Genomic DNA, 23,829 nt, shown 5'->3' with positions numbered 1-23,829 from the left:
CTCTTCAGGAGGCAGGTGGGTGTGGGTGGGGTAGATCATGCCTTTGTTGACCGATGGATATAGGTCAAGGCTTTGCTCCTATGCAGGCCTGAGAAGTAGGAGGAGGGAGGTGGCTGTTGAGTGCCTGTCTCTGTTGGGTCCAACCAAACATAAGTGTGGCTGGCATTTCCTCTGGTAACAGCAGGGGAGGGGCAGAGCAGGTGTGCACTGGTGTCTGGTCTGGCTAGGGTATTAGAAGACCTCTTGAGGCCGGAGCTTGAGGGATGAGTGATGCACAGCCACCTGGACACACCGAGACTCACAGAATCCAGGATAGACATTTGAGCTCTTTTCTCATTTCTGGAGATGGCTGAATCTGGAGGGCGCTATAGAAACACGGCCTGCAGAAGGGAGGCCAGATGGTGGGGAGGGATCCATTGAGGTAAAGACACACCAGGAAGGCAGTGATCAGTATTGTGGGTGTCACAGACATGTATGATAACTCTGCCCTGGGGCAATGATGCTCAGCTCATGGCAGGGTGAGTAAGGAGGAGGGAGCCTGGCCGGCAGAGGCAGTGACAGGGAAGGAGCCAATGGCAGGAAATGCGTGTGTGCCTATGCCTTCTCGTGCATATGTGTGTGTGTGTGTGTGTGTGTGTGTGTGTGTAGAGCTTGCATTCTGGGCGTGTGTGAAGGAAGTGTAGCATAGTGGGTCGCAGTTGGGTGTATAGCCAGTTTGATTGGGTGACAACCGGGATGACTTTCTGTTGACTCAGTCTAAAACTTTGGAAAGACTTTCTATAATTGCTGGGGCTTTCATTGCCCAAATGGCTGAGGAAAGGGTGTGGCCTGTGAACATTTTCACCTCAAATATCTTGACATGAGAAAAGATGTTTGGAGGTTTTGTGGGGGTTAAGTGCTCTCAGGATGAATTTCCAGCTGAAGGTACCTTCAGTGACTTGAACCAGCCTGCAGAGGGAGGAGAGAAAGAACCAAATGACAGCTCCTGCTTATGCCCTTTTTCGGAGAGTTACCCCAGAGGTTCTGAGACCCTCCAGTGACTTGCGCCCTGTGAAGCGTGTGCATCCTCAGACATGCAACAGGGAGGCCCATGCTTACGGGCACCGTGAGCCCTTCAGTGGAGATGCCTCTGATGGGTTTCTGAGCAGGGCAGACATCTGGGTCCATTTCCATCTTCTTAGCTGTAGAGCATTGCTAAGTGCTTCTGTTCTGTCTCCCTCGGGCGACTCCAGCCCCATCCCTATAGTCTGCAGGCACAGTGGAGGGAAACAGGGATGAGGGACAGGAGACTGTAGCCCCTGAAGTCAGCAGAAGGTCTCAGCTGAGCTGTGAGGCCAGCTTGCTGGCAGGCTGGATGCTGGGTCAGAGAGCGCTGCCCCAGCCGGCAAGTCTCTGTCCTCCATGGAGTGGTTTGGGAATATTAGATTTGCTGGGTCAGTAAATTTCCGCTAGTGCATGGCAATAAACCTCGGGCTTCATCACGCTTGCAAGTGTCGGGCAGTGTGCCTTATCTCATCCTTCTGAAGCCACCTGCCCTCCTCGATAAGTACGAATAACAAATGCTTGCTTTCTTTTTCCTCTGCTTCCTGGGACTGAATGGCCCAGCATGGCCATGTGAGGAGCTGCAGGTCCGTCTGCCTGTCCACTACAATGCCTCTCTAGAGGGTCCAACGGAGAGGTGATTGATTGGTCTGAAGATGAAAGAAGGGCCTGCCCAGGGTCTCTCCCGGGAAAATGTCTTAAGGGGCTGAGTGCCTGTGGGGGCAGAGAGGATGCTTGCTCTCAGCAGGTCACAGTCTGAGAGGGGAAGGGAAAGCCAGGAAACTGAGCTTTAACTCTGAAGTCTCTCTGGGGTCTCCAAGACACATGACCGTGGCCCTACTGTTGCTCATTGGACTGTGGGCATGATCAAGTCAGGGTGCCAAGAAAATGAGGTTACAGGTAAGGGAGCAGCCAGGAGGAGAGGAAGAGGGTGATGGGTTGGGACTGTAGTCCAGGAAACGTGTGGGTTAGAGATAGTGACAGGAGGAGAGGGGGTATGCAAGTTCTTGACGCCCTCCTGGCTTCCTGGGCTCCAATCTCAGGTCTATTCTTACTCATTTTAGTCTCAGCCAGCACATGGCAGCCAGCATGTGCTGTGCACCCCACCTCTGTTCCACGGAAACTTGGTCCAGTGCTTTTCCTCCCAGGATGTCCTTCTGCCTGCCTCTCCCCTACCTCCTTCCACATTGTAAGCTCCATACAGAGTCTGCCAGGCCAGCGTATGTGGTTTGTAGTTGAGGAACTGACAGTGGTGGATGCGTGCCCTCCTTTGCACTTTTGTGCAATGGCTTCATCAGTTAATTCTAGGCTGGCCTGTGGGTCAGCCACAGTCCTGGGGGCTGGGCATGCATCAGTGAGAAAGATCAGTCTGCTGCTCTGGATGTTACGGTGTAATGTGAGAGAACCAGCTGGAAATCGTCACTTGGAGAAACACGTCCTTTCAAACTGTGATGAGTACTATGGAGAAACAGGCAGATTGTGCTCTGGGGACCTAATGGTCAGGGGAGCTCGGCAGCCCCAGGTAGGCAACCCAGAAAGCCAGAAGTAAGACCTCTGCGAAGGAGTCCAGGGCCTTACTGAGGAGATGAGTGCAGTGGATGGTGAAGTGGGGGGGGGGGCAAGAAGAAGGAACAGCAGGGGCAGAGGCTCAGAGAAGTAGACAGAGCTTGGAGTATTTACTGGAGCCTGAGAGCAGGAGAGGGTGGCTGGGAATGTGCCGGAGAGGCAGGCAGGGTCCATTGGGCTGGACCTTTAAGGCTTTTTACAAACTTTGAGACAAGGTCTCATGCAGCCCAGACTGCCTCAAACTCCCTATGCAGCCAAGGCTGGCCTTGAACTCCTGATCCTTCTGTCTCCATCTCCCGAGTGCTGGGATTACAAGTATGTATCACCATGCCTGGCTCTTAAATGTTGTTTTAAGACTGGATTATCCTAGAATAGCTGACTTGTTCACATGTGCGTCATCCACACAGATGAGCACACGATTAGAATGAGACATCACTGCAGGGGTTAAAGCTTTAGTAGGATGATGTGCCTGGAGCTAGGCCGTGGAGGGCTCTGCGCTGGGGGCTGTGCAGGGCCCTGGTGAACAATGAAGTTGCATGGACTAGGCAGTGTCTGTAACATTATAGGATGTGGAGAGAGACACCGAAGTAGGATTGGTAGGGAACAGGGTGGAGTCTGGGATGAGGATGGGGGCTCTGGATTAGACAGTGTGCTAAACATCCAGGCCATTCATCAAGAAGGGAAGTGTTGGGTGGGTCTCTGTGGGGATGTGAACTCTAAGATGCCCATGACAGCCATGGAGAGGATGGGCAGGAGGGTGAACTCTAAGATGCCCATGACAACCATAGAGAGGTTGGGCAGGAGGGTGAACTCTAAGATGCCCATGACAGCCACATGGAATGGATGGGCAAGAGGGTGAACTCTAAGATGCCTGTGACAGCCATGGAGAGGATGGGCAGGAGTGTGAACTCCAAGATGCCCATGACAGCCACATAGAGAGGGTGGGCAGGAGTATGAATTCTAAGATGCCCATGACAGCCATGGAGAGGGTGGGCAGGAGGGGGTCTTATATGTATGTTTGAGACTCTGAACACAGGCAAGGGCCAAGTGAGCATCCAGGTGCCCCCAGCTGTCAGGGGAGAAAGTCATGTTCTCGGTCTTAGACACAAGGTCACAAGACATTGATGGTGGCGGGGTGTCTGGTTTCTCTCTGTTCAAGCCCAGCCTAATCAGACAGGGATGGAGACTCTGGTTACTATAATAACTACTGTTAATCACCATCATGGTGCCCCAGTGCACTGGGCATTTTTCTGTAGCTTCGACTCTGTGCTGTATGGATTACAATTATGCTCATTACCTCGGATCTTTGATTTTACCTGCAGCTTGGAAAGCATGCATTGCCATCCCATTTCCCAGCTGGAGACGTTGAGACACAGGGCAGCTGAATGCCCATTTCAGCTTAAGGGCCAAAGCCCAGGTGGCTGCATGTGGCTCGCTCACTAGACTGTTCCCTGTATTTGGGATGGATGAGGTAGATGGAAAAAGCTATGCCTTCTCCCTTCTTATTCACAGATCCTGTCCTGGATGAGTCAGTCCCTAAAGATGTCTGGTGTGAGCTGGTTTTCAGGGGGTGAGGTTGGCTTTGTGACCCTCCCTGTAACTTTGAGGTCATAAGCCATATCTCAGTGCTCATGGCTAGGTCAGGAGTGAACCAGTTCATAGCTGTGGTCCCATTTCTTAGGAGCTAAGGTGCCTGAGTCGCCCAGAGGGACCGAGGTTCCCTCGGGTACTTATGTACATTGAAGGGTCTCTGAATCATTACACTTCCCCAGCAGCAAGGCTTCTGGCACATACTAACCCCAGCCAGAAGTAGCTTTGCTCTTGAGTTTTGAAGCCTGGCATGTAACACTATGAGTTGCTGGGACTGCATTGCAGGCAGAGGTGTCCCTGTCTGCCTTGCCCTTAGAGCCCCTCTGCCAGGCTCCATACACCCAGCACAGATAGCAGGCTGGGGGCAGTCTTGTCTTGTCTTGCTCCTGTCTCATTTAATTTTCCCACCCTTCTGTCTTTGGACTCATCTTCCAAAATGACCTCTGTGGAGCCATAGGTCAATTTATTTACCCATCCATTCAAGGACATGCCATGTATTGGCGTGATGGCTATGAGCACACCAGTTGACATCATGACATTTACACCATCGCTTGCTGGGTGTTTCCTGGACTGCCTCATCAGAGCCTGATGTCCTCAGGTAGCCTCCCTTCCAGGAACAAGTCCATAGATTTTGGCGTGGGTCCCATCCTTTTGGTGAATGAACTTGGGAGCTCAACTGTGTAGCTTGGGCACGGTAGCCTTTCTTTTCTTCTAATCAGCTACCGTGTGGTAGTCACTATGACAGGAACTGGGGGCACTCTGTGTGTGTGTGTGTGTGTGTGTGTGTGTGTGTGAGAGAGAGAGAGAGAGAGAGAGAGAGAGAGAGAGAGAGAGAGAGATGAACAGGTGACCACTGTTGTGATTTAGAAGCCTAGGGCCCAGAGCGGAGGCGAGTGAGTCATGAGAGTATGTACAGTATAGGGCTGTGAGGGAGAGAGCCGCTCTCTAGAAGACGCAGCCTGCCCTGATTTGTAATATGAACTAAACAATTAATTCATCCCTTCTTAGAACTGTGAGCCCTCCCACTGAGACAGACCTTATTTGTTTTCTTCATTAGTTTTAGGAAACACACACACAGAGCAGCTATAACAAAGTATGTTTAAACTCTATTTTCTCCTCCCTCCCTCCCCCCTCCCTCCCTCCTCCTGCCCCCCCCCCCCACACACACTGTGTAGCCTAGCATGGCCTAGAGCTCACAGTCCTGACCTAGCTCCCCAAGAGCTGGGATAACTGGAGTAGTGTGTGCCCAGCTTCATTTAGCTCCCGACTCTCTACCTCTTCACAGCCATTGTTAGCCTCCATTCCAAATCCAGATTCCAGCTGTTTTTTGTTTCCTTAGCAAATGGGAGAGTGGCCGCTGCTGTTTCCTGCCTAGTGAGTCTCCATGTAGACTTCTGGGAGGTGGGCCTCTGGCTAGCCACCACTCACTCTCTCCTAAGGAGTTTGCTTGGCCGTCACTCCTACAGCCAAAGATGCCAAATTTGTAGTCTAGAGCCTGGGGCGTGAACCTGCCTTCTACAGGGTCCTCCAGCCTGCTTATCCCTGGTCGCTGCAAGCAGCACCTTGGGCTCCCCTCAAGTCTGGTGTCGTGGCTCAGCTTAGGGCTGTGAGATGCTGCCACACACCGTCACATACAGGAGTGGCCAGCTTGAGCCAGAAGGTATACACCTGATGAGGAAATCGAGGGAGAATGAGCCCTGCCCCTCCTGGTGCCTGGGAAGTTCTGTAGAGGCACAAAGCTTGGCATTTCCCGGGAAGTTCTTGTCTCCTGGCTGCCAGTCAGATCTGGAATGTCTGCTTCTCGGTTTCTCACATTTACTTTTCTTGCTCTTCTTTGAGAGTTTTGCACTTGTTATACCCCTCTCTTTTTTCTTTTCTTTTTTCCTTAAAAAAAAAAAATCCTGGGGGAGAGGGAAAGCTGGTCTGCATTGTCTGCATGCAGAGAGCCCCTCAGCCCCTCAGCGGCAGCCAGTGCCTTCAGGCTCCTCTGGACCTGATAGGGAGGATTGAGAGGGACTGGGAGAGTAGCGTCTGGAATCCCAGATCTAAGGAACTACAGCAGCCAGTGCTAGCCTTTCACTGTCTCTCTGTCCCCCCACCCCCGTTGCCAGATGCAGGCAGCTTCCTAGGCCCCACGGTGACCACAGGCCTGGCTCCCCGGACGTTGCAGAGTATAGCTCCAACTTTCACATGCTACACAGAGTAGCTTGCAAAGTAGCTCCTGTTCTCACCCAGGCCTGCTCCCTCAACTGCTTCCTGAGCGGGCCACAGTCAAGTCCTTCTTCCCTTACCCACTTCAAAAAGCCCTGGTCCAAGGCAGGGCCACAGGGCAGCTCTCCCCACTCAGCCTGCTGTGTGGGCTCTGCATCACTCTGTTGGACTTCCCAGGGTACAAGTGGAGCCAGGATAGAAGGGCTGGTTTCCAGAGCTAGCAAGTTAGCTGGTGAGCTCCTGGGACCCCTGGGTTGTCCCATTCATCTTGTTATGGATGCCCAGGAACCTGCCCATATTGACCTGTTACTAGTGAATGGTTTCCCCAAGGGGAGGGGTGCGATCTGACTCCATCTGTTTTTGTCCTCTCTTCCTCCTACATTCTGCTGTACCTCCCCCTCTCCACTCTTTATTACAGCCCTCAGGACCTGGCTGATTACCTGTCCTGTCCAGAGCATCGCCCCAGCCATCTTCCTCCCTGTTCCCCTAATTCAGTATGCTTTTACCTAATAACCCCACGCCCCCAACCCCATGCCATCCCAGGCTCCCTCTCGTACTTTTTCTGTTAGACTGGAAGACTGCCAAGGGCATCAAGTGTTTAAGATCCAAGAGAGGAGGGCACATGGGCTTGGAAAGCACACCCAAACCTACCGTTTCCTTTTCCCTAAAACAGAACGGTCACCACACCTATGTGGTAGGGTCAGCCTGGTGGATGTAAGGGCTGATGAACTGCATTTTCTCTTATTAGTCTGATTGTGACTCAGCCAGGTGTCGCAGTGAGACTTCACTGTAGCTTTGACAAGGGTGACTAGGGGAAGCAGGGCCGTGACACTGGGCAGCCTTCTTCTCTTGCCTGCCTGTTACCGCCTGACTTTCTGGTCCCAAGCCCTGGAGGTACACATTCATTTCTAATCAGACACAATGATGGGGCAGACCAGGGACCAGGGGAGACTGGTGTGACCGATGCAGGTGTGAGCTAGGGAGAAGAGATGGGAAAAGACTAATCAGGCAGGGGCTAGCATGGGGACCCTTGGGGACACGTCATTCCTTCCGAGATATAACGGTACCATCTTGTGTTCAGAGCCTGTTTGCTCTGACTGGTCTCGCCCCTGTCGGTTCACTCCACATATAAGACACCTGGGTATTCCTGAACTCCACACTGACAGGAGGAATGGTGGCCAGCCAGGGGACAGCAGCTCTCCTGACTCTAGTCCAGCTGGGGGGTGCCCCCACCGGAAGTAACGTTCTAAGACAGAAGTGGTAACCTTGTATCCTGGAGCAGGCAGGTGAGGCTGAAGAGGACAGGAGGTGTTAGATGTCCTGGTCAAAGAGCTCAGCACTCTCACGGGAGCCAGCTAGACATTTGCTTCTTTTTTCTTTTGTCTTTGTTTTTTTTTTTTTTTTCAGACAGTATCTCAGGACCATTGGTCCCCAAAGGAGAGACCCAGTGGTGGTTGTTCACACAGAGCTTTGCTTCTGAGTTCAGAAGGGACCCAGAAGAGTCAAAACAGATCTCAGAGTTATCACCTCTAGGGTGGTGGTGGGGCAAAGTGAAGGTGAATTCCCCCTAGTTGGAATCACTGCCCCCACCCCCCACCCCTCGGGGCATAGCCACAACCATCTGAGTCTATCTGTGCCTCCAGTAACTTCCTGTCCTAACTAGATTTTGTGCTGCCCAAAGGGCAGGCAGTAGTACTATGGTGTTTCCTCAAGGGCTCCCCCTTGGGGCTCAGGATAGAGGGTTGGGGGTTGCAGAGTAGACTCCATCTAGCCGTCCCTATGGAGTACCTTCCAGAGGCTGAGCTCCTTGTTAGCTGCTGGGAGCCTGGTAAAACTTAGCTCCCACACTGACTCACTGCACAAAGGAGAGACTCAGTGTCTAACCCCCGCACCCCCACCCCACTCAGTCTTCTAGTTTTTATCATTTGCAAACCGTGGTGGCCCCAGGTCAGCAATGCAGACTTCTGCATATAAGCCCAGAGGAGGCTGTCTTCATTGCAGCGCTTCACAAGAGGATGAAGGGCTGTTTTTGGATGTTCCTCTGGCAGGCACATACCTCCTGTCTTTTCTCTGACCTCGGCTCCGAGAGGACTCGGGTGTGACCAAAAAAGCATTGCTACCTTGCTCTTCTGCTGGCAAAAAGCAGTGCCCCACTTGAGCCGCCTGCCCCTTGCAGCCCGCCGTCCCACTCGGGAACGCGGAGGCGGGGGCTTGCGCAGCTGCAGGAGTCTCTCGGAGCCGCGCGTGCGTGTGCGCGTGGAGGGGGCAGGGAGGGCGGCGCGCCCCGCGGAGGCCTGAGGGCGCTTTCCTACACCTTGCGTCTCTGCTGCGGCCCCTCTACCAGTGCGCAGTAGCCATTCTCACGTGTGCAAAAGCGTGGTGTGTGTGTGTGTGTGTGTGTGTGTGTGTGTGTGTGTGTGTGTGTGTGTGTGTGTGTGTGTGTGTGTAAAGGTACTGCTTGGGACCATGTGCCCCAGGCTAGACAGGCCCGACGTTCCTAGGGGGCGGAGGCCAGCCTAGTAGTGGCCACCGTTTCTTTCCCTTCCAGCCTTTCCCCCCAGACCTATCCTCTGGCTTCCTAGGGTTCTTGGTGTCTCCAGTTCTCCCCCTCCTCTAGTCGCGGCCCTTGCTGGGGCAAGAAACCAGTGCTTTCCCATGGAGGTGTTAGTTCATTCCTAGCCACTGAGCGAGCCCTTGACATTTAGAAGGGTTCTGGGCACACTAGTTTAGGCACACAAGCAGACCGCTAATCCTATTAAAGATATTGTGTCATTGGGGAGGGGGGTAGCTCCCCTACCGGAGCCAGGCAGACCTTGAGCCCATTGGTCGGATGCAAAGCAGGGGGCGGGGCCCAGAGCCCGGGGAAGGGGCTCTAGGCGATTTCAGAGTCGAGAGTCAGGGCTGGAATTTCGCAGGGCAAGCCCAGCGGTTGCAGCTGCAGCGGATCCGAGGCTCTCTGCCCGCGGCGCACCCGGGCAGCCCAGGGCCGGCAGCGGCTCCGCAAAGTCGCGGAGCAAGGGAGGCCGAGCGCCCGCAAAGTGGTGGGGCTCCGGGTTGGAAGAGGCGTGCCTGCGGAGCTTGGATCCCAGCGCCCTTTCGCCTCGAGTGCTGCGTCCGGTCGGTGGTGCAGCCGCCCGGGAAAGAGCAGTCAAATTGCAGCCTCCCTAAAGAAGCCTAGTTACGCAGGCGAGCCGGCTCCCCAAGCGTGCTTATAACAGTGCCGCAGAGCCCTCCCGGGCCAGCGGGCTAAGGCTGGGAGCGGGGCGCCGTCCCAGAGGCAGTGAACCCCCGGCAGTTGGTTGCTCCGCTATTGCTCGCGGGTGCAGAGAGGGGGCGTGCGAAGCTCCAACAGCCAGCTTGCTCAGAACCCGTGCCCGACCGGGGTGCCCCCTCCGTCCCACTCTGGGAGCAATGCCCCCCGCCCCTCGTGCCCCCCGGGAACGAGGCGAGCATGGAGAAGTCGAGTAGCGAGGATTCTTCGATCCACCGGAGTCCATCTTTGGACAGCAAGGACTCGGACTTTGCCAAGCCGTCCACCTCTGGCCGCCCGTTCGGCCGCGGCTTCACGGCTGGCGCCTTCTACGGCACCGCGGGTTCGCGGGGTCAGAGCCGCACGGAGGCCGGCATTAAGACTGACAAGTACAATGCACCCAAAGGCAGCAAGTACGTGGTGTTTTACCTGGACCTGTCCTTTGTGTTCCTCCTAGAATTTAAGAAGTGCAACATGGCCAGGGGCTGTCTCTGCTGCTTGAAGTACACGATGTTCCTCTTCAATTTGATATTCTGGGTAAGTCCTTACTGTTGAGTCTTCCGTTGCTCCTTCTCCTTGCTTTCCACCCTAGGAATATCTTCTACTTCCTCCTCGCTCTACCTTATCTGCCCAAAGGTAAGTGCTTTTAAAAATTGAAGGCACCCTCCCACTCCCTGCATCTTTCTGTTCCCTTTTCCCTCTTCTCCATGGCTGAATGGAGGCTTCAACTTGTCAGTCTTCCAGGAGAGACACGTTCTGCTCCCAGGAAGCTGGAAAGTTTGCCACTGCTTCCTTCTCCCAAAAAAAAGGCACACTGAAGTACCTGCACCAGGGAACCTGCATCATGGGTGTGGGTCAGACGGCACAGCTGTGCCCCTGGGTTGGTGGGGGGCCGTGAGGATGGTTTCTGAGTTTCTTCTATTGCTCCTGGAGGCAGGAGGCCAGTCTGTAGCATTGTGGGGGTGGGGTGGGGGTGTGGAGGTCACAGTCCCCTGCTCATTTACATGGTTCCCAGGAAGAGGAGGAAGCAGCCATACACGATGAGGGACAGGCTGCTGCTTTTGAGGGATTGCTGTGGGCTGGGCAGCCAGCACTTGGCCAGGCCACTCTTTCCCAGGCTCCAGGAGCCTCCAGGATGAGCAAAAAGGACAAAGGGAGATGATTTTTCTAGAGAAAGTGTCAATGGATGGGCTGGCTTGGGAATATCGTCTGTCTCATGTGTGACGCTGGTGACTGTGTGCACAAGTACTTACGAGTTACACAAACTGGATGAAAACTTAATTCATCTCTGCTTCTTTCGTCCTCACTACTGCCTGCCTCCGTCTTTCTTCACCAGAGCTCAGACTACTCAGCACAGATGTTTGGCTCATCCCCAGGCTCCGTCCTGCCACTGGCTGGAGGCCGTCAGCTGCCAAGCATGGTCCAGGAGGAGCCTGGGGGCAGGAGAAAGACATCTCAGCGAGGCTGCATGGCAGTAGTGTGCATCTCCTGTGGAGTGATCCACTTTTAAGAAAAACTTTGGGGGGGTGTATGTGGAGGGGGCCACTTTTCTGGAGAAGGGGAAGGAAGCTCTAGGCTTCGAAGGAAGAAGTGTGAGTCTCCTCTGCCTTCTGTTCTTTGTTAGAGTTTTGTGTGACCTTGAGTGACTCATGCGCCCCTTAAGATTGGGGCTTCTTCTCCATCCAGGCTGTTAGGATGGATGGTCTTCACGGCCCTTACTGCCTTAGCTCTGTGATAGCCTGGGGGTCAAGGAGGCACCTGAGTGCATGGTTTCTTCCCCTATGAGACGGGTCTGAGATGAAGTGGGTGTTTCCATACTCCCGGATGGGATAGTGGGGGTGGGGAGGGGGAGGGGCACTGTGATGATTAGGGTTACCTGTCACGTGGTTGGAGTTGTAGGAAAGCTGGGTCAGAGACTCTGATTCTCTGGTGACGAGAACCATTGGAATGTTAAGAATTACTCTGTCACCGTCTTGTAGCCAGTGCCTTATGCTCTCTCCATTCCTTTGCCAGGATCTGTATCTGCCAAGTACTTGTGTGCGTTTCCCTGGTGTCTCGGTCGACACCAGTGCTGTCATGTTTGCTGTCTGCTCCAACCTTCTCTTTCCTCTTTCATAGTTTCATTCTACCTTTTTGGTTTGCCCCACTGCACATATATTAATTATATGAAGACTCTGTGGGCGTAGATATTTAGAGCCTTTTGACCAGTGACTCGCCCAGCAGCCTGGGCTCCTGGCCATTCTCATCTCGCCGCCTGCTGGCTGAAGTTGGTATAACTGCTTGTGGTGCCTTCTGAATGATTCTAGCTTGGTTTGGGGCAGGGGACCTGTAATATGTTTATAATCAACCAAATGGAGTGAATCACAGTGTGGTGTTACTTGGTCAGGATCCCCAGGTCCCACGTAATGGGGAAGAGAAGTTAGATAGCAAAGCTGCTGATAATAAGGGCCTTCTAGCACCTCAAGCCCTGGTGTGAGGAGTGATTTTATCTTTTCTACAAACATGGCAGCACTTTGTTGACACACATGCCCTTTCCAGTGTGAGGTTAGAAGTTAAAGATCTTACTACCTGCTCCTAATTAGAACTCCCCTGGAAGAGAAGAGAGATGCACTATCCCACTCCCCGACACCCTAATTAATATTTTCAGAATTCTGATGACAAATCACAAACTAGGGCAAGTTGAGTTTCAAAGACACATTTCTTAAATGCCACTACCACATGAGATGCAGAAGTGAGGTGCGGATCTTAGGAAGGATGGGGAATCTAGCAGAAGAGGAATGGTTCCCCATGTACTTGCCAGTGCTTTCTGGGAATTGGAGGGATGTGGGGATGGTGAGTCCTCATGCTGGACTCAGGTGAGGACCTTCTCCAGGCAGGTGCTTCTCAGCTTGATGTAGGGTGGAGCAGGTGAAAATGCTGAAGGAGAGGAGACAGTGTGGTAGGGAGGATGTGCAAGGTTCCTAGGAGGACTTCCTGGGAGGACTCTGATGCTCTGTTGCACAGTGAGTGGGGAGCACAGGAGGAAATGAAGACAGTGGAGGGAGGGAGGGGTCAAACTCAGCCTACTGAGATCAGGAGTTAGGGCATGTAGCCATCACATTTTACTGTCGTGGTCCAGAGAGGCTTTTTCTGAGTCCTGGAGTTGAACTTGACTCTAGTCAGGATCCAGAGCCTGCTGGTCATCTCCCAGACACAGTACCACACCTCCTATATGATGGAGCCTCTGGGGGAGTCCTGGTTCAGTGTGGTTCTGGTGGGCTCACGCTGCAGCCCCCTTGGCTGCCTGCTTCACCACTGGGTGGAACTTTGAGTGCAGTGGCATTGGTGAGGGTCTGGTGACATCACTCTGGGCAGGACTGAGTGGAGCTGGGCTGTTCTTGCTCCTCCCTCTTACGAAGAAAGGGGCAGGTGCCTCTCGGGCTGCTGGGTGCCTGCCTGCTGGTGGGGGTCCAGGTCTGTTCCTGGCATGCTGGCTTCAGTCAGACAGTTCTAGCCTGGTAGGCAGCCCAGTGCACCAGAGGAGCTGGGGGCACCCAGGAGGGCAGCTTTTCTTGGGGCCTGACATAGATGGAGAGAATGAAGCGGGATCTGTGGCCATCCTTGTTTCACGGTCCCTTCCACCCCACCCCATCCCCACCCTGATTCTCAGGGCCACAGAGAATTTTGGCTTCTTAATGGTCAGGAATAGGAGGCTGTAGTCTACACAATTTTCAGCCCATGTACCTCTGGATCCTATCAGGAGTGCCTGGAAGAATATTCCAAGCAGAGATTAAGTGAATATCCTGGAGTGCTTTTGCTAAGGGGAAGGGGATGGTGGTGGTGGGGGTGCGGGTGGGGGTAGGGATACAAGATGCATCTCTTTGTGCCGGAGCCACATGACTTTTTCTCTGGCCAGCAAATCCTGATCTCAGCCCAGTTCCTCCCAATGTGAATCCAGTTGAATCCAGTTCTGTCTGAGATGGAGGGGGCTGGGGCAGACGGGTACCCTAACTGCCACTCTGGATACGTCGTTTCTCTTGCTTGCCAGCAGAGCTGTCCTATCACTTTAAGTCATGGCTGGCAGAGCAGGGATACCCTGGCTCCCTTGGAAGCCTATTCCTTGTGGATTGCTCCTTTTTAAAAAGGCCAATTAGTAGCAGAGGAGACAGTGTTGAGTGTGTCTGCTAGAGCAAGGGAAAGGAAGACATAGAGCTACCACAGGTTGAGTGCCAGGGGGCGTTTCCTGGTGAATCTTCCTGAATGTCAGGCTCCTCTTGTTTTCTGTCTTTGGGCGTAGGTGGCCAGGGCAGGCCTCTCCACTACCTTAGCCACACATGGTCCATATCAGCATGGCCACACCATAAGTGCCTTTGTGGGCTCTAGACTAAGATCTGTGTACGGTGAATTAAGGAAACCTATAGTGCTATAGCGAATCTGTGGGGTACCTTTTGGCTTGAGGGATTCTAGAAGGCAGTCAGGTTGGGCCTTGGCCTCAGCTCATCTCTCCATGCAGGAGATGCAGGCGAAGCAGGCAGCACGGGGTGGGGGACACGGTTAGGGATTTCCCATAGTGCTGGAAGTGAGGGATGGTTCCCCAGGAGGCTGCTTACAAGCAGATCTTTGGATATGGGGTGGGGTCAGGTCTGGCTGCTGAGGTCATCTTGCTGATGAAGCACCTGGCAGATACGCTGAGAGACCCTTGGAACCTGGCTGTGAAGGAATGCCAGCCCTGTGTTCATTTCCAAAGCATTAAAAATTAAACTTCCTGGTCTTAATATCTATTTTTAAATCATGTCAGAGCCAGCAATTGCTGTCAATCAGGAAGGCCCAAGGAGGAGGAGGAGGAGGAGGAGGGGAGAGTTAGAAAAATCCCCAGTTGAAATAGTAAGAGCTCTGGAAGCCCCAGTCCTACCCAGCCCAGCCAGGCCTGGCCCCAGCAAACCTAGCAAACACCAGCCGGCCTCTACCTCCGAGTAACACTCTGGCTGCTCTTACCTCCTGGGCTTGGCTGCCCTTGGCTGAACTTGGCAGCAGGCTTTCTATGGCTTAGTAGGGTATTGGGTCCCAGTTGGGTCCATTCACTCACTCCACAACTATTTGCTGAATGCCCGATCCATGCACAGGAGCCTCCAGTTGGTAAGGCTAAGGCAGATCAGTTTTCTTAGGCCAGGAAGTCATGGAATCAAGAGGTCATCTGTCCTGTCCTGTGTGCAGCACTTGAACCCAGGGCTGCCAAGGGTGGGAACTGTGTAGGTGGGGTCTGCCTGCCTCCCCAGCACATTAGGGTGGGCAGCTACAGGTCTGGACCCAGCATCCTGGCTTGCCTTGGCCTTTCCTCTCCCTGCCCCCCTCACGGCTATACTCTTAATTCCCATTCTCTGAAACGTTCCTCCTATCAGAAAGAAAAAGAATTTACAAAGAGCTCCAGGCTTCCCTCCTTTCTCCTTAGTTTGTAAAATACAATCAGCAAAACATGTGGATTCCCTGTTTTCTTCTATTGAAAGGACAAACAGATGCCCTGTGGCCTGGGAGCATGCATTCATTGAGTACTTGCCGTAAACCACCCTGTTGAGCTGCTCAGAGTTCCATGGAGTCAGACACACATAGGAAGATAGCAGGCACTCAACGGAGAGACTTAACTCCACCAAGTACTGCTTAGTAGAGACCAGCTACACAGATAACAAAGCAAGTTGCCCTGAGATTTTGAGGGAGCTAGGTGACCAGGTGAGACTGGGATCCAGGCAAGGGAGAAGACGGTGATAGACTCTTCACTGAGTTTCTTCTTTTTTTTTTTTTTTTTTTTTTCTGATGGTGGCCACCATGACAGGTCTTGCTGTGTCACTTGGCTGCAAGCTGTCGTGGTGGTGGTGAGTAATCTGGCTTTGGAGCCATGCTCCTTTTTTTCCCTCCCTGAGCTGGTCCTCCCCTCTCCCAGCTGGTCCCCCCTCCCCCACTGAGATGTGCCTGCTCCTTTGGTTCCAATGAGGAAGCTTTGAAGCTAGGCTAAACCCATCGGGCAGAGTTAAGTCTTCTGAGCCAGCTTTGTCCCTGCTCACATTTGAAAGCTAATCTGCCTGCAGAAGTGGTGGGGGCTCGGTGGGGGGCACTCTTGGCAGGAACATTAAAAATGGCGTGCCGACTCGACTCAGACTCGTGGGTGAGCTCTGCAGCTGGGGAAGGATACCAGGTTGAGATCTGCCTTCTAGGCCCTGCTCTTTGTCTGGAGAGCTCTAGACTTCAGAGGAGACCCAGAATCCTGCTTCTGGGGGTCTGCTTTCCCTTCAGCTGGCTTTGAAGGCTGTCAGGAGAGCTGGAGTGGCCCTGAGTACACAATGTGCAGTGTTTCTGCTTCAAGCTCGTGCTCTACCACTGGGAATTTTCTGCATCAGGGCCCTGCAGGGGGCGCTGTTTTGGTGGCTTGAGGGAATGGATGTCTGTCCCAGGAGAAGGCAGGCAGGGTTTCAGTTTTCAGGGACTTTGCATCTGCTATAGGGAATCCTTGCAAGAATGTATTCAGGTTGACTAGGCAGCTGCCCATACAGACAGGTTCTAGCTGTGCTTCCATTACCTACGGAGATAGTAATGTAGTTCTCTATTTTGAAAGAGAGAGAGAGACAGACAGACAGACACTGACTTATTCTTGAGTGTGGAGGCCAGAGATGGCGTTCAAATGCCTTCCTCTTTTACACCAATTTATTTTTGAGACAGGGTCTTACCACTCAACCTGAAGTATACTGTTCCGGTCGGACAGGTGGTACAGGGAGCCCCTGGGATCCGTCTGTCTCTGCAACCCTATCTCTGCAGTCATGGGGGTGAGCCAGAACATCTGGCTTTTTACACGGGCTTTCTGCCTCTGAACTTAGGACCTCGTGAGTCTGCAGCAAGCGTTTTCTGCACGGAGCCATCCCCTATTCCTTTAAACTTTCAATGGAGTAGAGAGAATTGTTCAGACTCAGGGTTTTCAACAGTTCCCCATCAGTGATAGAGTATTTGTTTAGCATGCAGAAGACCTTGGGTTTAATCTTTAGCACCACAAAAATAAATAAATAAATAAATAAATAAATAAATAAATAAATAAATAAATAAAATCCAGCGTGTGTTTGATCCATCTGTGTCTGTGAGTGTTGCCTCTTACCTTTTTGCTCAGTCCCTAGCATGGATACTTCAGTGTGGTCTCTCCTCTTTTGTGAACAGTCCTGCATACGTCTCCTGTAGGAGTTTCTCTGGAGTGGCCACCACAGACCACTGTGAAGGCGATTCAGCGTTAGGCATTTCCATACACTTCTCTTGGAGAAGTACCCTTGCAGATAGATACCTGGCCTTTCTGCCTTGCTGGCTGGAGTGTCCTTGTGGCACTGCAGGAGGAGAGCTGTTTCCAGGGCAGGTGCATCCGTTGACATTCCCAGTGGCTCTCAAATGGTAAGGGGCAGGCGTGAGATGCTGTGCTGCAGTGGCCTTACCTAGCATCTCAGGTACCAATACACAAACATCTTTTTTACGTGTTAATTAGCCATTCTTCCGTGTCAGGTCTACTTTTCTATTGATTTGGGTTTGTTTGGTTTTTTTTTTTTTCTTTTTTTTGGTTGTTGTTATTTTTTAGTTTCTGGTTTTGTGTCCTAGTTTGTGGCAGTTGAATGCATCACCAACATTGTTTATAGCTTCCAGTTTCAAGTTTTGTTTGTTTTTCTTTTCTTTGCAGATTCTAAACCAAAACACAACTTTGCTGGTTTCTTCTTTTTGGACTTTTTCTGTTATTTCATGGTGCCCTTACATCGTAATAATTGTTCCATGCCTGCTCTAACATGGGTTCTCAGGAGCTGTTGACATAAGTGAGGAGGGGCTTTTATATTCCTCAAAGTTTTTATTCATGTGTTTGAGTTCTGAACACATCTGGAATTACTATTCATGTTTGACACAGGACAGAACTCTGATCTTTTTCCTCCTGTGTATTCTAGCTTCATTGATTAGGTATCTTCCCTCCATAGATACAGGATACTACCTAGGCTTTCATATGTGACAGGGTACCGCAACTCTGTAAGTCTCCATGGCAAGGCACACTTCTTGTTTTTCAAGAGAGTTTGGCTCTTTTTTGGCTCCTTGTTCTTCTGCATAGATGCTGGAATCAGTTTAAGTGGTTTTTAACCTGAAATCAGTCAGTACCCTTTCCCACACTATTGGCATTTTAATTAGCTGGTCTTTAATTGAGTGTGTTTATCAACTCAGGAGGATTTCATCTCTGTGTTTATTTGTGAATGTAAATTATGTAAATTGTATCCAAGTCTTTCAATCCATGAATAGTTCATCTCCCTTTACCCGCTAAATCATCTTTAATGTCAGGGGTTGTTTTGTGATATTTGAAGGTCTTACCCACCATTTGTTAAGCAAAGACTTCTGAACTTTTCTCCACTCTGCCTCCACCTCCGGGTTTGTCTACTCTACCTGTGCGGAGTACATTTGGAAGTCAGGACCCACAGCTACCCCCTGGCACGGTGTGGTGATGGGGAGCGGTGATACCAGTCCCTGATTGGGTATCAGGTGGGGCATCCCTGGCCGCCTCATCTGCTCCAGCACTGATGGGAATACCCAGGGATGTCTCATTTTGCCTCTGCGGCGATGGAGGTGTGAGGAGGGAGGATTTTGCCTGGGCCACTAGGTTAAGTAGTGGTAGAGATGGGCTATGAACTCAGTCAGTAAAACCTTAAAGCCCACGTCCTTTCTTTGCCCTTGTCTGGGAACTCATCCTGATGCAGTTCCCTCCCCAGTCAGCTTCCAGTTGTGCTTTTCTTGGGTCTGTGCTGCACTGGGTAGTCCTGTAGTGACGGGCAGTTTGCACACATGGTATGGTTCAGTCGACAGTTTGCTCTCGCCTCCTCCCAGCCGCAGCTCCAGGAAGTGGGACAGAAAATACTCACATGTGGTCTTTGGGGGCTTTTTTGGTGGTCCGTTGTATGCGGTGTAAGCTTCACGAGACACTTTGTGCTTCTTCATGAGAACAGTCAAGACAAAAAAGTACCGTTTTCCTGTCTCCCCACAGCACGACGACTGCACGTCACTACAGGTACCTCACTGCAGCAGGATTTACTATCAGAGCCGTTCAGTTTTTGCTTTTGTATTTTTGCCTCTTACCCCCGCCCCTCTGCTAACATCTACCTACTTGCCTTTTCAAGAGCTTAGGTTTGTCTTACAGCTTTGTCTTGCTCACTCATAGCATGTGTCCAGTGCATGCATGTTGGTTCATAGCTGGACAGTGGGCTTTTGTGTAGTGTTAGGCAAGCAAGGGACATGGTCTGCTACGGGTCACACCTTTAAGTAGCTATTCAGACTCATCAGAGGAGAGATTCCTCCTGGGGGTAGGACACCTCTGGCCTCAAACTGAAATAACCCTTTAGATAACAGGATCCCCACAGATACCCCTTTTGGGTTTCATCCTCTAGAGATATGCCTACATATTCTATCCAGCCATATCCAGCATTCCCTTTGGCTTCTAGAAAGTACTACCACCTCCACTACTTTATTTCCAGAGCAATGGACTCTGCTGGGCAGGCTGCTGGACTGACTCTCTTGCCTTGAAGTCTGGCTTTGGGGCCTTTGGTGAAGGCCCTGAACCTCTCACTGCTGGCGATTGCTGAGGACATGGAGAGCCTGCTTGCTGTCCTCTGCCCCAGTGTCTGTCTGTGGAGAATCAGAGTTAGCTACAGTGGCCAGGTCCATACCTCTGGTCGGGTTAGGAGTTAAGAGCTGGTTGTGAGAAACTTTCAAAAGGGGAGGTAAGATTAGACTTGCCTTTACACAGACAGGAGGCCAGGCTGAAGGCTGAATTCTGTATCTCTCTGGGTCAGACTTTCAGACTGTATGTGAAGGGTAACAAAGACACCTCTCCCCGAGGTCTGCTTGATCGTATGCTAGCTTGGCTCCTTGTACTCACCCAGTCTCCATGTGGCCTGTACTTAAGTGACCCTGGCTGGGTGGTATGCTCTCTGGCCTACCGCTCATCTTCCTTGAGCTCTGTATCGTCACAGTAGATTATATATTTGCAGGCAAAGCCACAAACAGTCTAAAGGCAGGAGCCAGCATAGTAGGGTTCTGAGAGCTCATACCCAGATTTCAGGCTGCTGTTTTTTTTTATCCTAGTCTCTGTGGTGATGGGAGCTTTTTAAAATAAGGTCAGTTAATCCCATTCCTGAAGGCTCCACCTTCACGGGCTTGTCACCCTCCCTTCTTACACAGTCACATTGGGGTTAAGATTTCAATCCATGAATTTTGAGAGGGAAACAAATTCAGCTGGAAGCCTGGTCTATGTATGTGAGCCCATGCATGTGTGTTATATATTTGCTTGGGTATAAAACAGTTGACACTGTCACAATCTATGCATCTACGTGTAAATGTAAATCTCTCTAAGTTACATGCTTCTTGCAGTTTACTCTCTGAGTGTGTGTGTGTGTGTGTGTGTGTGTGTGTGTGTGGCATAAACTGCCATTTTCCAAGCATCTGCTTCTATCGGTGGATCTAGATGAGCAAAAGCTCTCAGACTGAAGCAGCATGCCCCCTCCTCAGGAAAACACCCCTGTATTGAACCCGCTAAGAACAAATCTCGGCGGTGCTGTTCCGCACCCAGGGTGCAGTGCAGGGCATTTGGTTTTTCTGGCCCAGCAACTTCAGTTTTGGGGATCAGCACCTCATTCTCCTCTCTAGGCACCTTCCTCAGCGTGTGAAAGGGTGCAGCAGTTCACAGGCCCGGAAGGAGAGCTGAGCCATAGGCCATGGTGGGCTGGACCACGGCGGCCTTGGATACCTGAGTATCAGGTACTGATGGGCCGACCCCTGGCACTGGATAGGTGTGTTCTTATTGTGTTTCCTTGTCAGGAGTCAGCCTCCCAGGAGAGGGTCTGGTACGGCCGTGTGCTCAGCCCTGGCACTCGAGCAGAGTGCCTTGGTTGGACGAGACCTTCCACGATGGGATGATGCTGAGTTCTCCAATGGAGATTGATGGTATGGACACCAAGAAACGGGTGAGGGCAGCTGGCCAGCCAAGCAACAGATGCCAGCTGCAGCCATTTACCTCTGAGTGCACGTGGCACTGGGCTGACAGGCCCTGTTCATCCCAGAGATCTGCTCTCTTACAGTCCTGCCCTGGGGCCCTTCAACATGCCTCACAGTTGACCCTCTGCAGTCCTAGTGTGTGCTCAGTGATGGGACAGTGAGTCCTGATGGGTGCTGTAGCACAGCAAAGCCTGGGGACGAGAGGGGACATGAGGCTTCAGTTTGCTGCCCTGATCTCCCAGAGCTTATACTTCAGTTGGGAGGACCCCATCCATCTTTAACTAATTAGTCTGGAAGGTGGTGTGGCCCATCTGAAAAAGCTGGTGCCTATAAGTCTGCTAGGTAAAGCTGCCCCTCCTCCACAGATCTCCAGAGTCAGAACCTCTGTTCCCTTCCTTCTTTGTGAGGCAGCAGGGTGTGGCTGGCCTGAGTCTTGTCTAAGTTCCCACATGCTGCCCCGCACACATAGGGGGTCCTCATCACTGCATGTATTACTGCACAACCCATGTGACTCCTTGCTTGCTCCAGCTTCCAGGAGGCTCGGTAGTTTCTGTGTTTTTAGTCAGGATCATCTTGCTCATTTTCACATCTTGATGGCCCTTTGTATCTGGATCTCTAGAAATCATTTTTGGAAGTGAGAGCAAAGCTACCAGAGCTGCAGTTCGTGACCAGTGTCCATGAGTTGAGATCCTTTGGGGGGTCGAATGACACTTTCACAGGGGACACATATCAAATATCCTGCATATCAAATATTTATATTACAATTCATAGCAGTAGCAAAATATAGTTATGAAGTAGCAACAAACTAATCTTATGGTTGGGGCTCACCACAACATGAGGAGGGGTGTTAATGGGCTCAGCGTTAGCAAAGTTGAGAACTGCTGTACCAAAGGCTGGTGGTAGGACAGCCGGGAAGCCTGAAGTGTGAGTAAAGCCACTGGGGAACAGGGGTGGCTTGGGGTGGGGACATATGGTCCGAGCCTGGCAGACTTGTGGGGTTCAGCCCTGTGGAGGCAAGGGGAGGCAGCCTTCCGGGCTCAGTGGGAAGGGAAGTCTGAAGTCAGCAGGGTGAGACCAGATGCCCTGAGTGTCACTTCTGTCTTGCTGCTGTCACAGATACATGAATAAGGGGCCACTCAGAGGTGAAAGCAGGAGAGAAGGGCATGTGGCCTGCACAGTCGCTGCACTCTTGCTTGTCGTGGAGGTCAGAGGTCATGTCTGAGTACCAGCTGCTGCCCCTGCCCTCTGACAAGCACAGGCTTTGTGTAGGAGGTCTGCTCAGCAGATGCTAAAGGGCAGGGAGGGAAGGCCTCCAGGGTCTGGAGGACCAATCAGTGGAAAATAGGAGGAGGCACTCGGGTGAGGGGACTGTGGGTGGGCAGGAACAGTGGGATTTGTGGCACCATGGGATAGGTAGAAAAATCAGGCCAGTGAGGAAGCCAGAGGAGGGTGAAAGCGGAGGTCGGGACGTTCTGTGTGTACAAGGATGCTCAGAGTCAGGGGTTGGCTGGTTGGAGAAGACCCTTTCAGATAAAGATGACACTTGGGGTTGGCTCTGTTGCTGGGGTGTGAAGGGGACAGGACAGCATGGTGACTGTCTGGGTGCTGGACAGGCAGGCCTGTTGTCAGAGGGCTTCTCGGGGGGTGCGCAGTGGTGGGCCTCGAGGCTCTAGTGCCTTTGGCTTGCCATAGGAGGCCAGGTGCATCCCGGAGCCCAGCTCTGCCCACTTTTTCTCCAGGGAAGCAGTTCGTGCTTGTGGCAGAAGCCCATCGGACCCAAATCAGAGTGACAGCTTGTCAAGCTGATGAGCCCGAGCTCCACAGCAGCTCTGTGATGTCCAAGCCATTTAGGACACCCTGCCTGACTGGTCCCTGCTGCCTGGAGGGAGGCCTGTGTATAGCTAGGAGGGTGGGGGAGGAAGGTAGATAGATGCCTTAGGAGAGGAGCATAGCACACAAGGTGTTCCGTTTGTTACCATTTATGGCAGGCATGAGAGACACTCACCCTCCTCTCCCCTCCCTTCTCCTCTCCCTCCCTCCCTTTCCTCCTCAGCCTACCCCCTCCGGCCCCCTGAGCCCCCCTTCCTCTCCCGGTCTCAGCCTCCTGCCGAGAGGAGGGGGGGGGGTCTATGTGAAAAGTGCATGTTTCCCAGAAGGTTGTGGAGGGTCTGAATCAGAGCTGTGGGAGGAATATTGACAAGATTCTCAGCCTTGCTGATTCCTTTTCTCCTCTCCTAAATGGCAACAGCGCTCAACCTGTTGGGGTGGGTGGGGCAGGGTGGGACTGGGCACCCGGCCAGCAGCCTGGGAGGTTTTGGTCCCCAGCCACTAACCAGTTGTTCCCTCCCCTCTGCTAGAAGAGAAGGGACTGTCTACAACATGCAGCCAGGTAACTTGTGGGGAGGAGCCAGGGATTGAGCCAGACACCTGTTTTCTTGTCCTCAGTATGTTGCCAGCTAGCGGTCTGACCCAAGGTGAGCCGCTATCTGGGCCTCAGTTTCCTGGAGTGGAAAGGACTAGATTTGGCCACTCAAGGGTAGGGTCCTTGCCTCAGGCTCTCATGTTCTGGACTTTTTATGCCCTTGGTTCTTATTTCACAGCAGCCTCAGCTGGGTCATGGACCGGGGTAGTAGTAGGTCCTTCATCCCTCACATGTGGTAGAGCTGGAGCCCAGGGCAAGGGGACAGGCTGCTAGGCAGGTCCGTGACATGACGTGTGCACAGGATAACCCACTGCCTGAGTGCTGAGAAGCTGACCCAGATTCTTGCTATGCCAGGAGCTCACAGTGCAGGAGAACAGCTGCTCTGGTGCTGGCCTGGGTCAGAGACAGGAGCTCCTAGGCTCCAGCTAGACGCATCCCCCAGGGCTTAGCAGAGAAAGAGAGAGAGAGAGAGAGAGAGAGAGAGAGAGAGAGAGAGAGAGAGAGAGAGTCCCTCTACCCCAGTTTCCCACACCAGAGTGGGAAGGAAAGGAAATTTGTCTGTAAGAAATGGGGACTCCACCTCACCACCGTGAGTGGGTTTTGCCCTGCCCCCATGCCTGGGAGGGCTGTCACACCAATGGAGCAGCTAATGAGGGGGCGGGCTGCTTTATTAAGCACCCTTACTAGGAGAGCCGCTCTTGTTTGACACGGGAACTGTGGCGGCTCCCTT

General features: G+C 52.4%; 1 protein-coding gene and 1 long non-coding RNA gene across 10 annotated transcripts in view; one reads left to right on the top strand and one right to left on the bottom strand.

The window, feature by feature from the left end:
* Positions 1-23,829, top strand: part of Tspan9 (tetraspanin 9) — a 182,183-nt gene that overhangs the window by 99,218 nt on the left and 59,136 nt on the right. For 6 of the 9 annotated variants that reach the window (XM_030255085.1, NM_001356301.2, NM_175414.6 and 3 more), the window contains one exon: positions 10,116-10,195. In XM_030255085.1, coding sequence (XP_030110945.1) covers positions 10,116-10,195 — 80 coding nt within the window. Of the gene's footprint in view, positions 1-6,092; positions 10,196-20,329; positions 21,040-23,829 lie in introns of those variants that run through there. The other 3 variants (XM_017321311.1, XM_017321312.2, NM_001379136.1) reach the window with 3 other exon arrangements.
* On the bottom strand, positions 835-4,983 carry Gm34416. Its single transcript, XR_003956367.1, has 3 exons — positions 3,924-4,983; positions 1,099-1,247; positions 835-948 (listed from the first exon to the last, which is right to left on the bottom strand). It is a non-coding gene; the product is annotated as a predicted gene, 34416 (long non-coding RNA).

Source organism: Mus musculus, chromosome 6, assembly GCF_000001635.26.
Source record: "Mus musculus strain C57BL/6J chromosome 6, GRCm38.p6 C57BL/6J".
Lineage (NCBI taxonomy): Eukaryota > Metazoa > Chordata > Mammalia > Rodentia > Muridae > Mus > Mus musculus.
The sequence above is the reverse complement of the archived record's forward strand: the minus strand, read 5'-3'. Positions and strand labels throughout refer to the sequence as shown.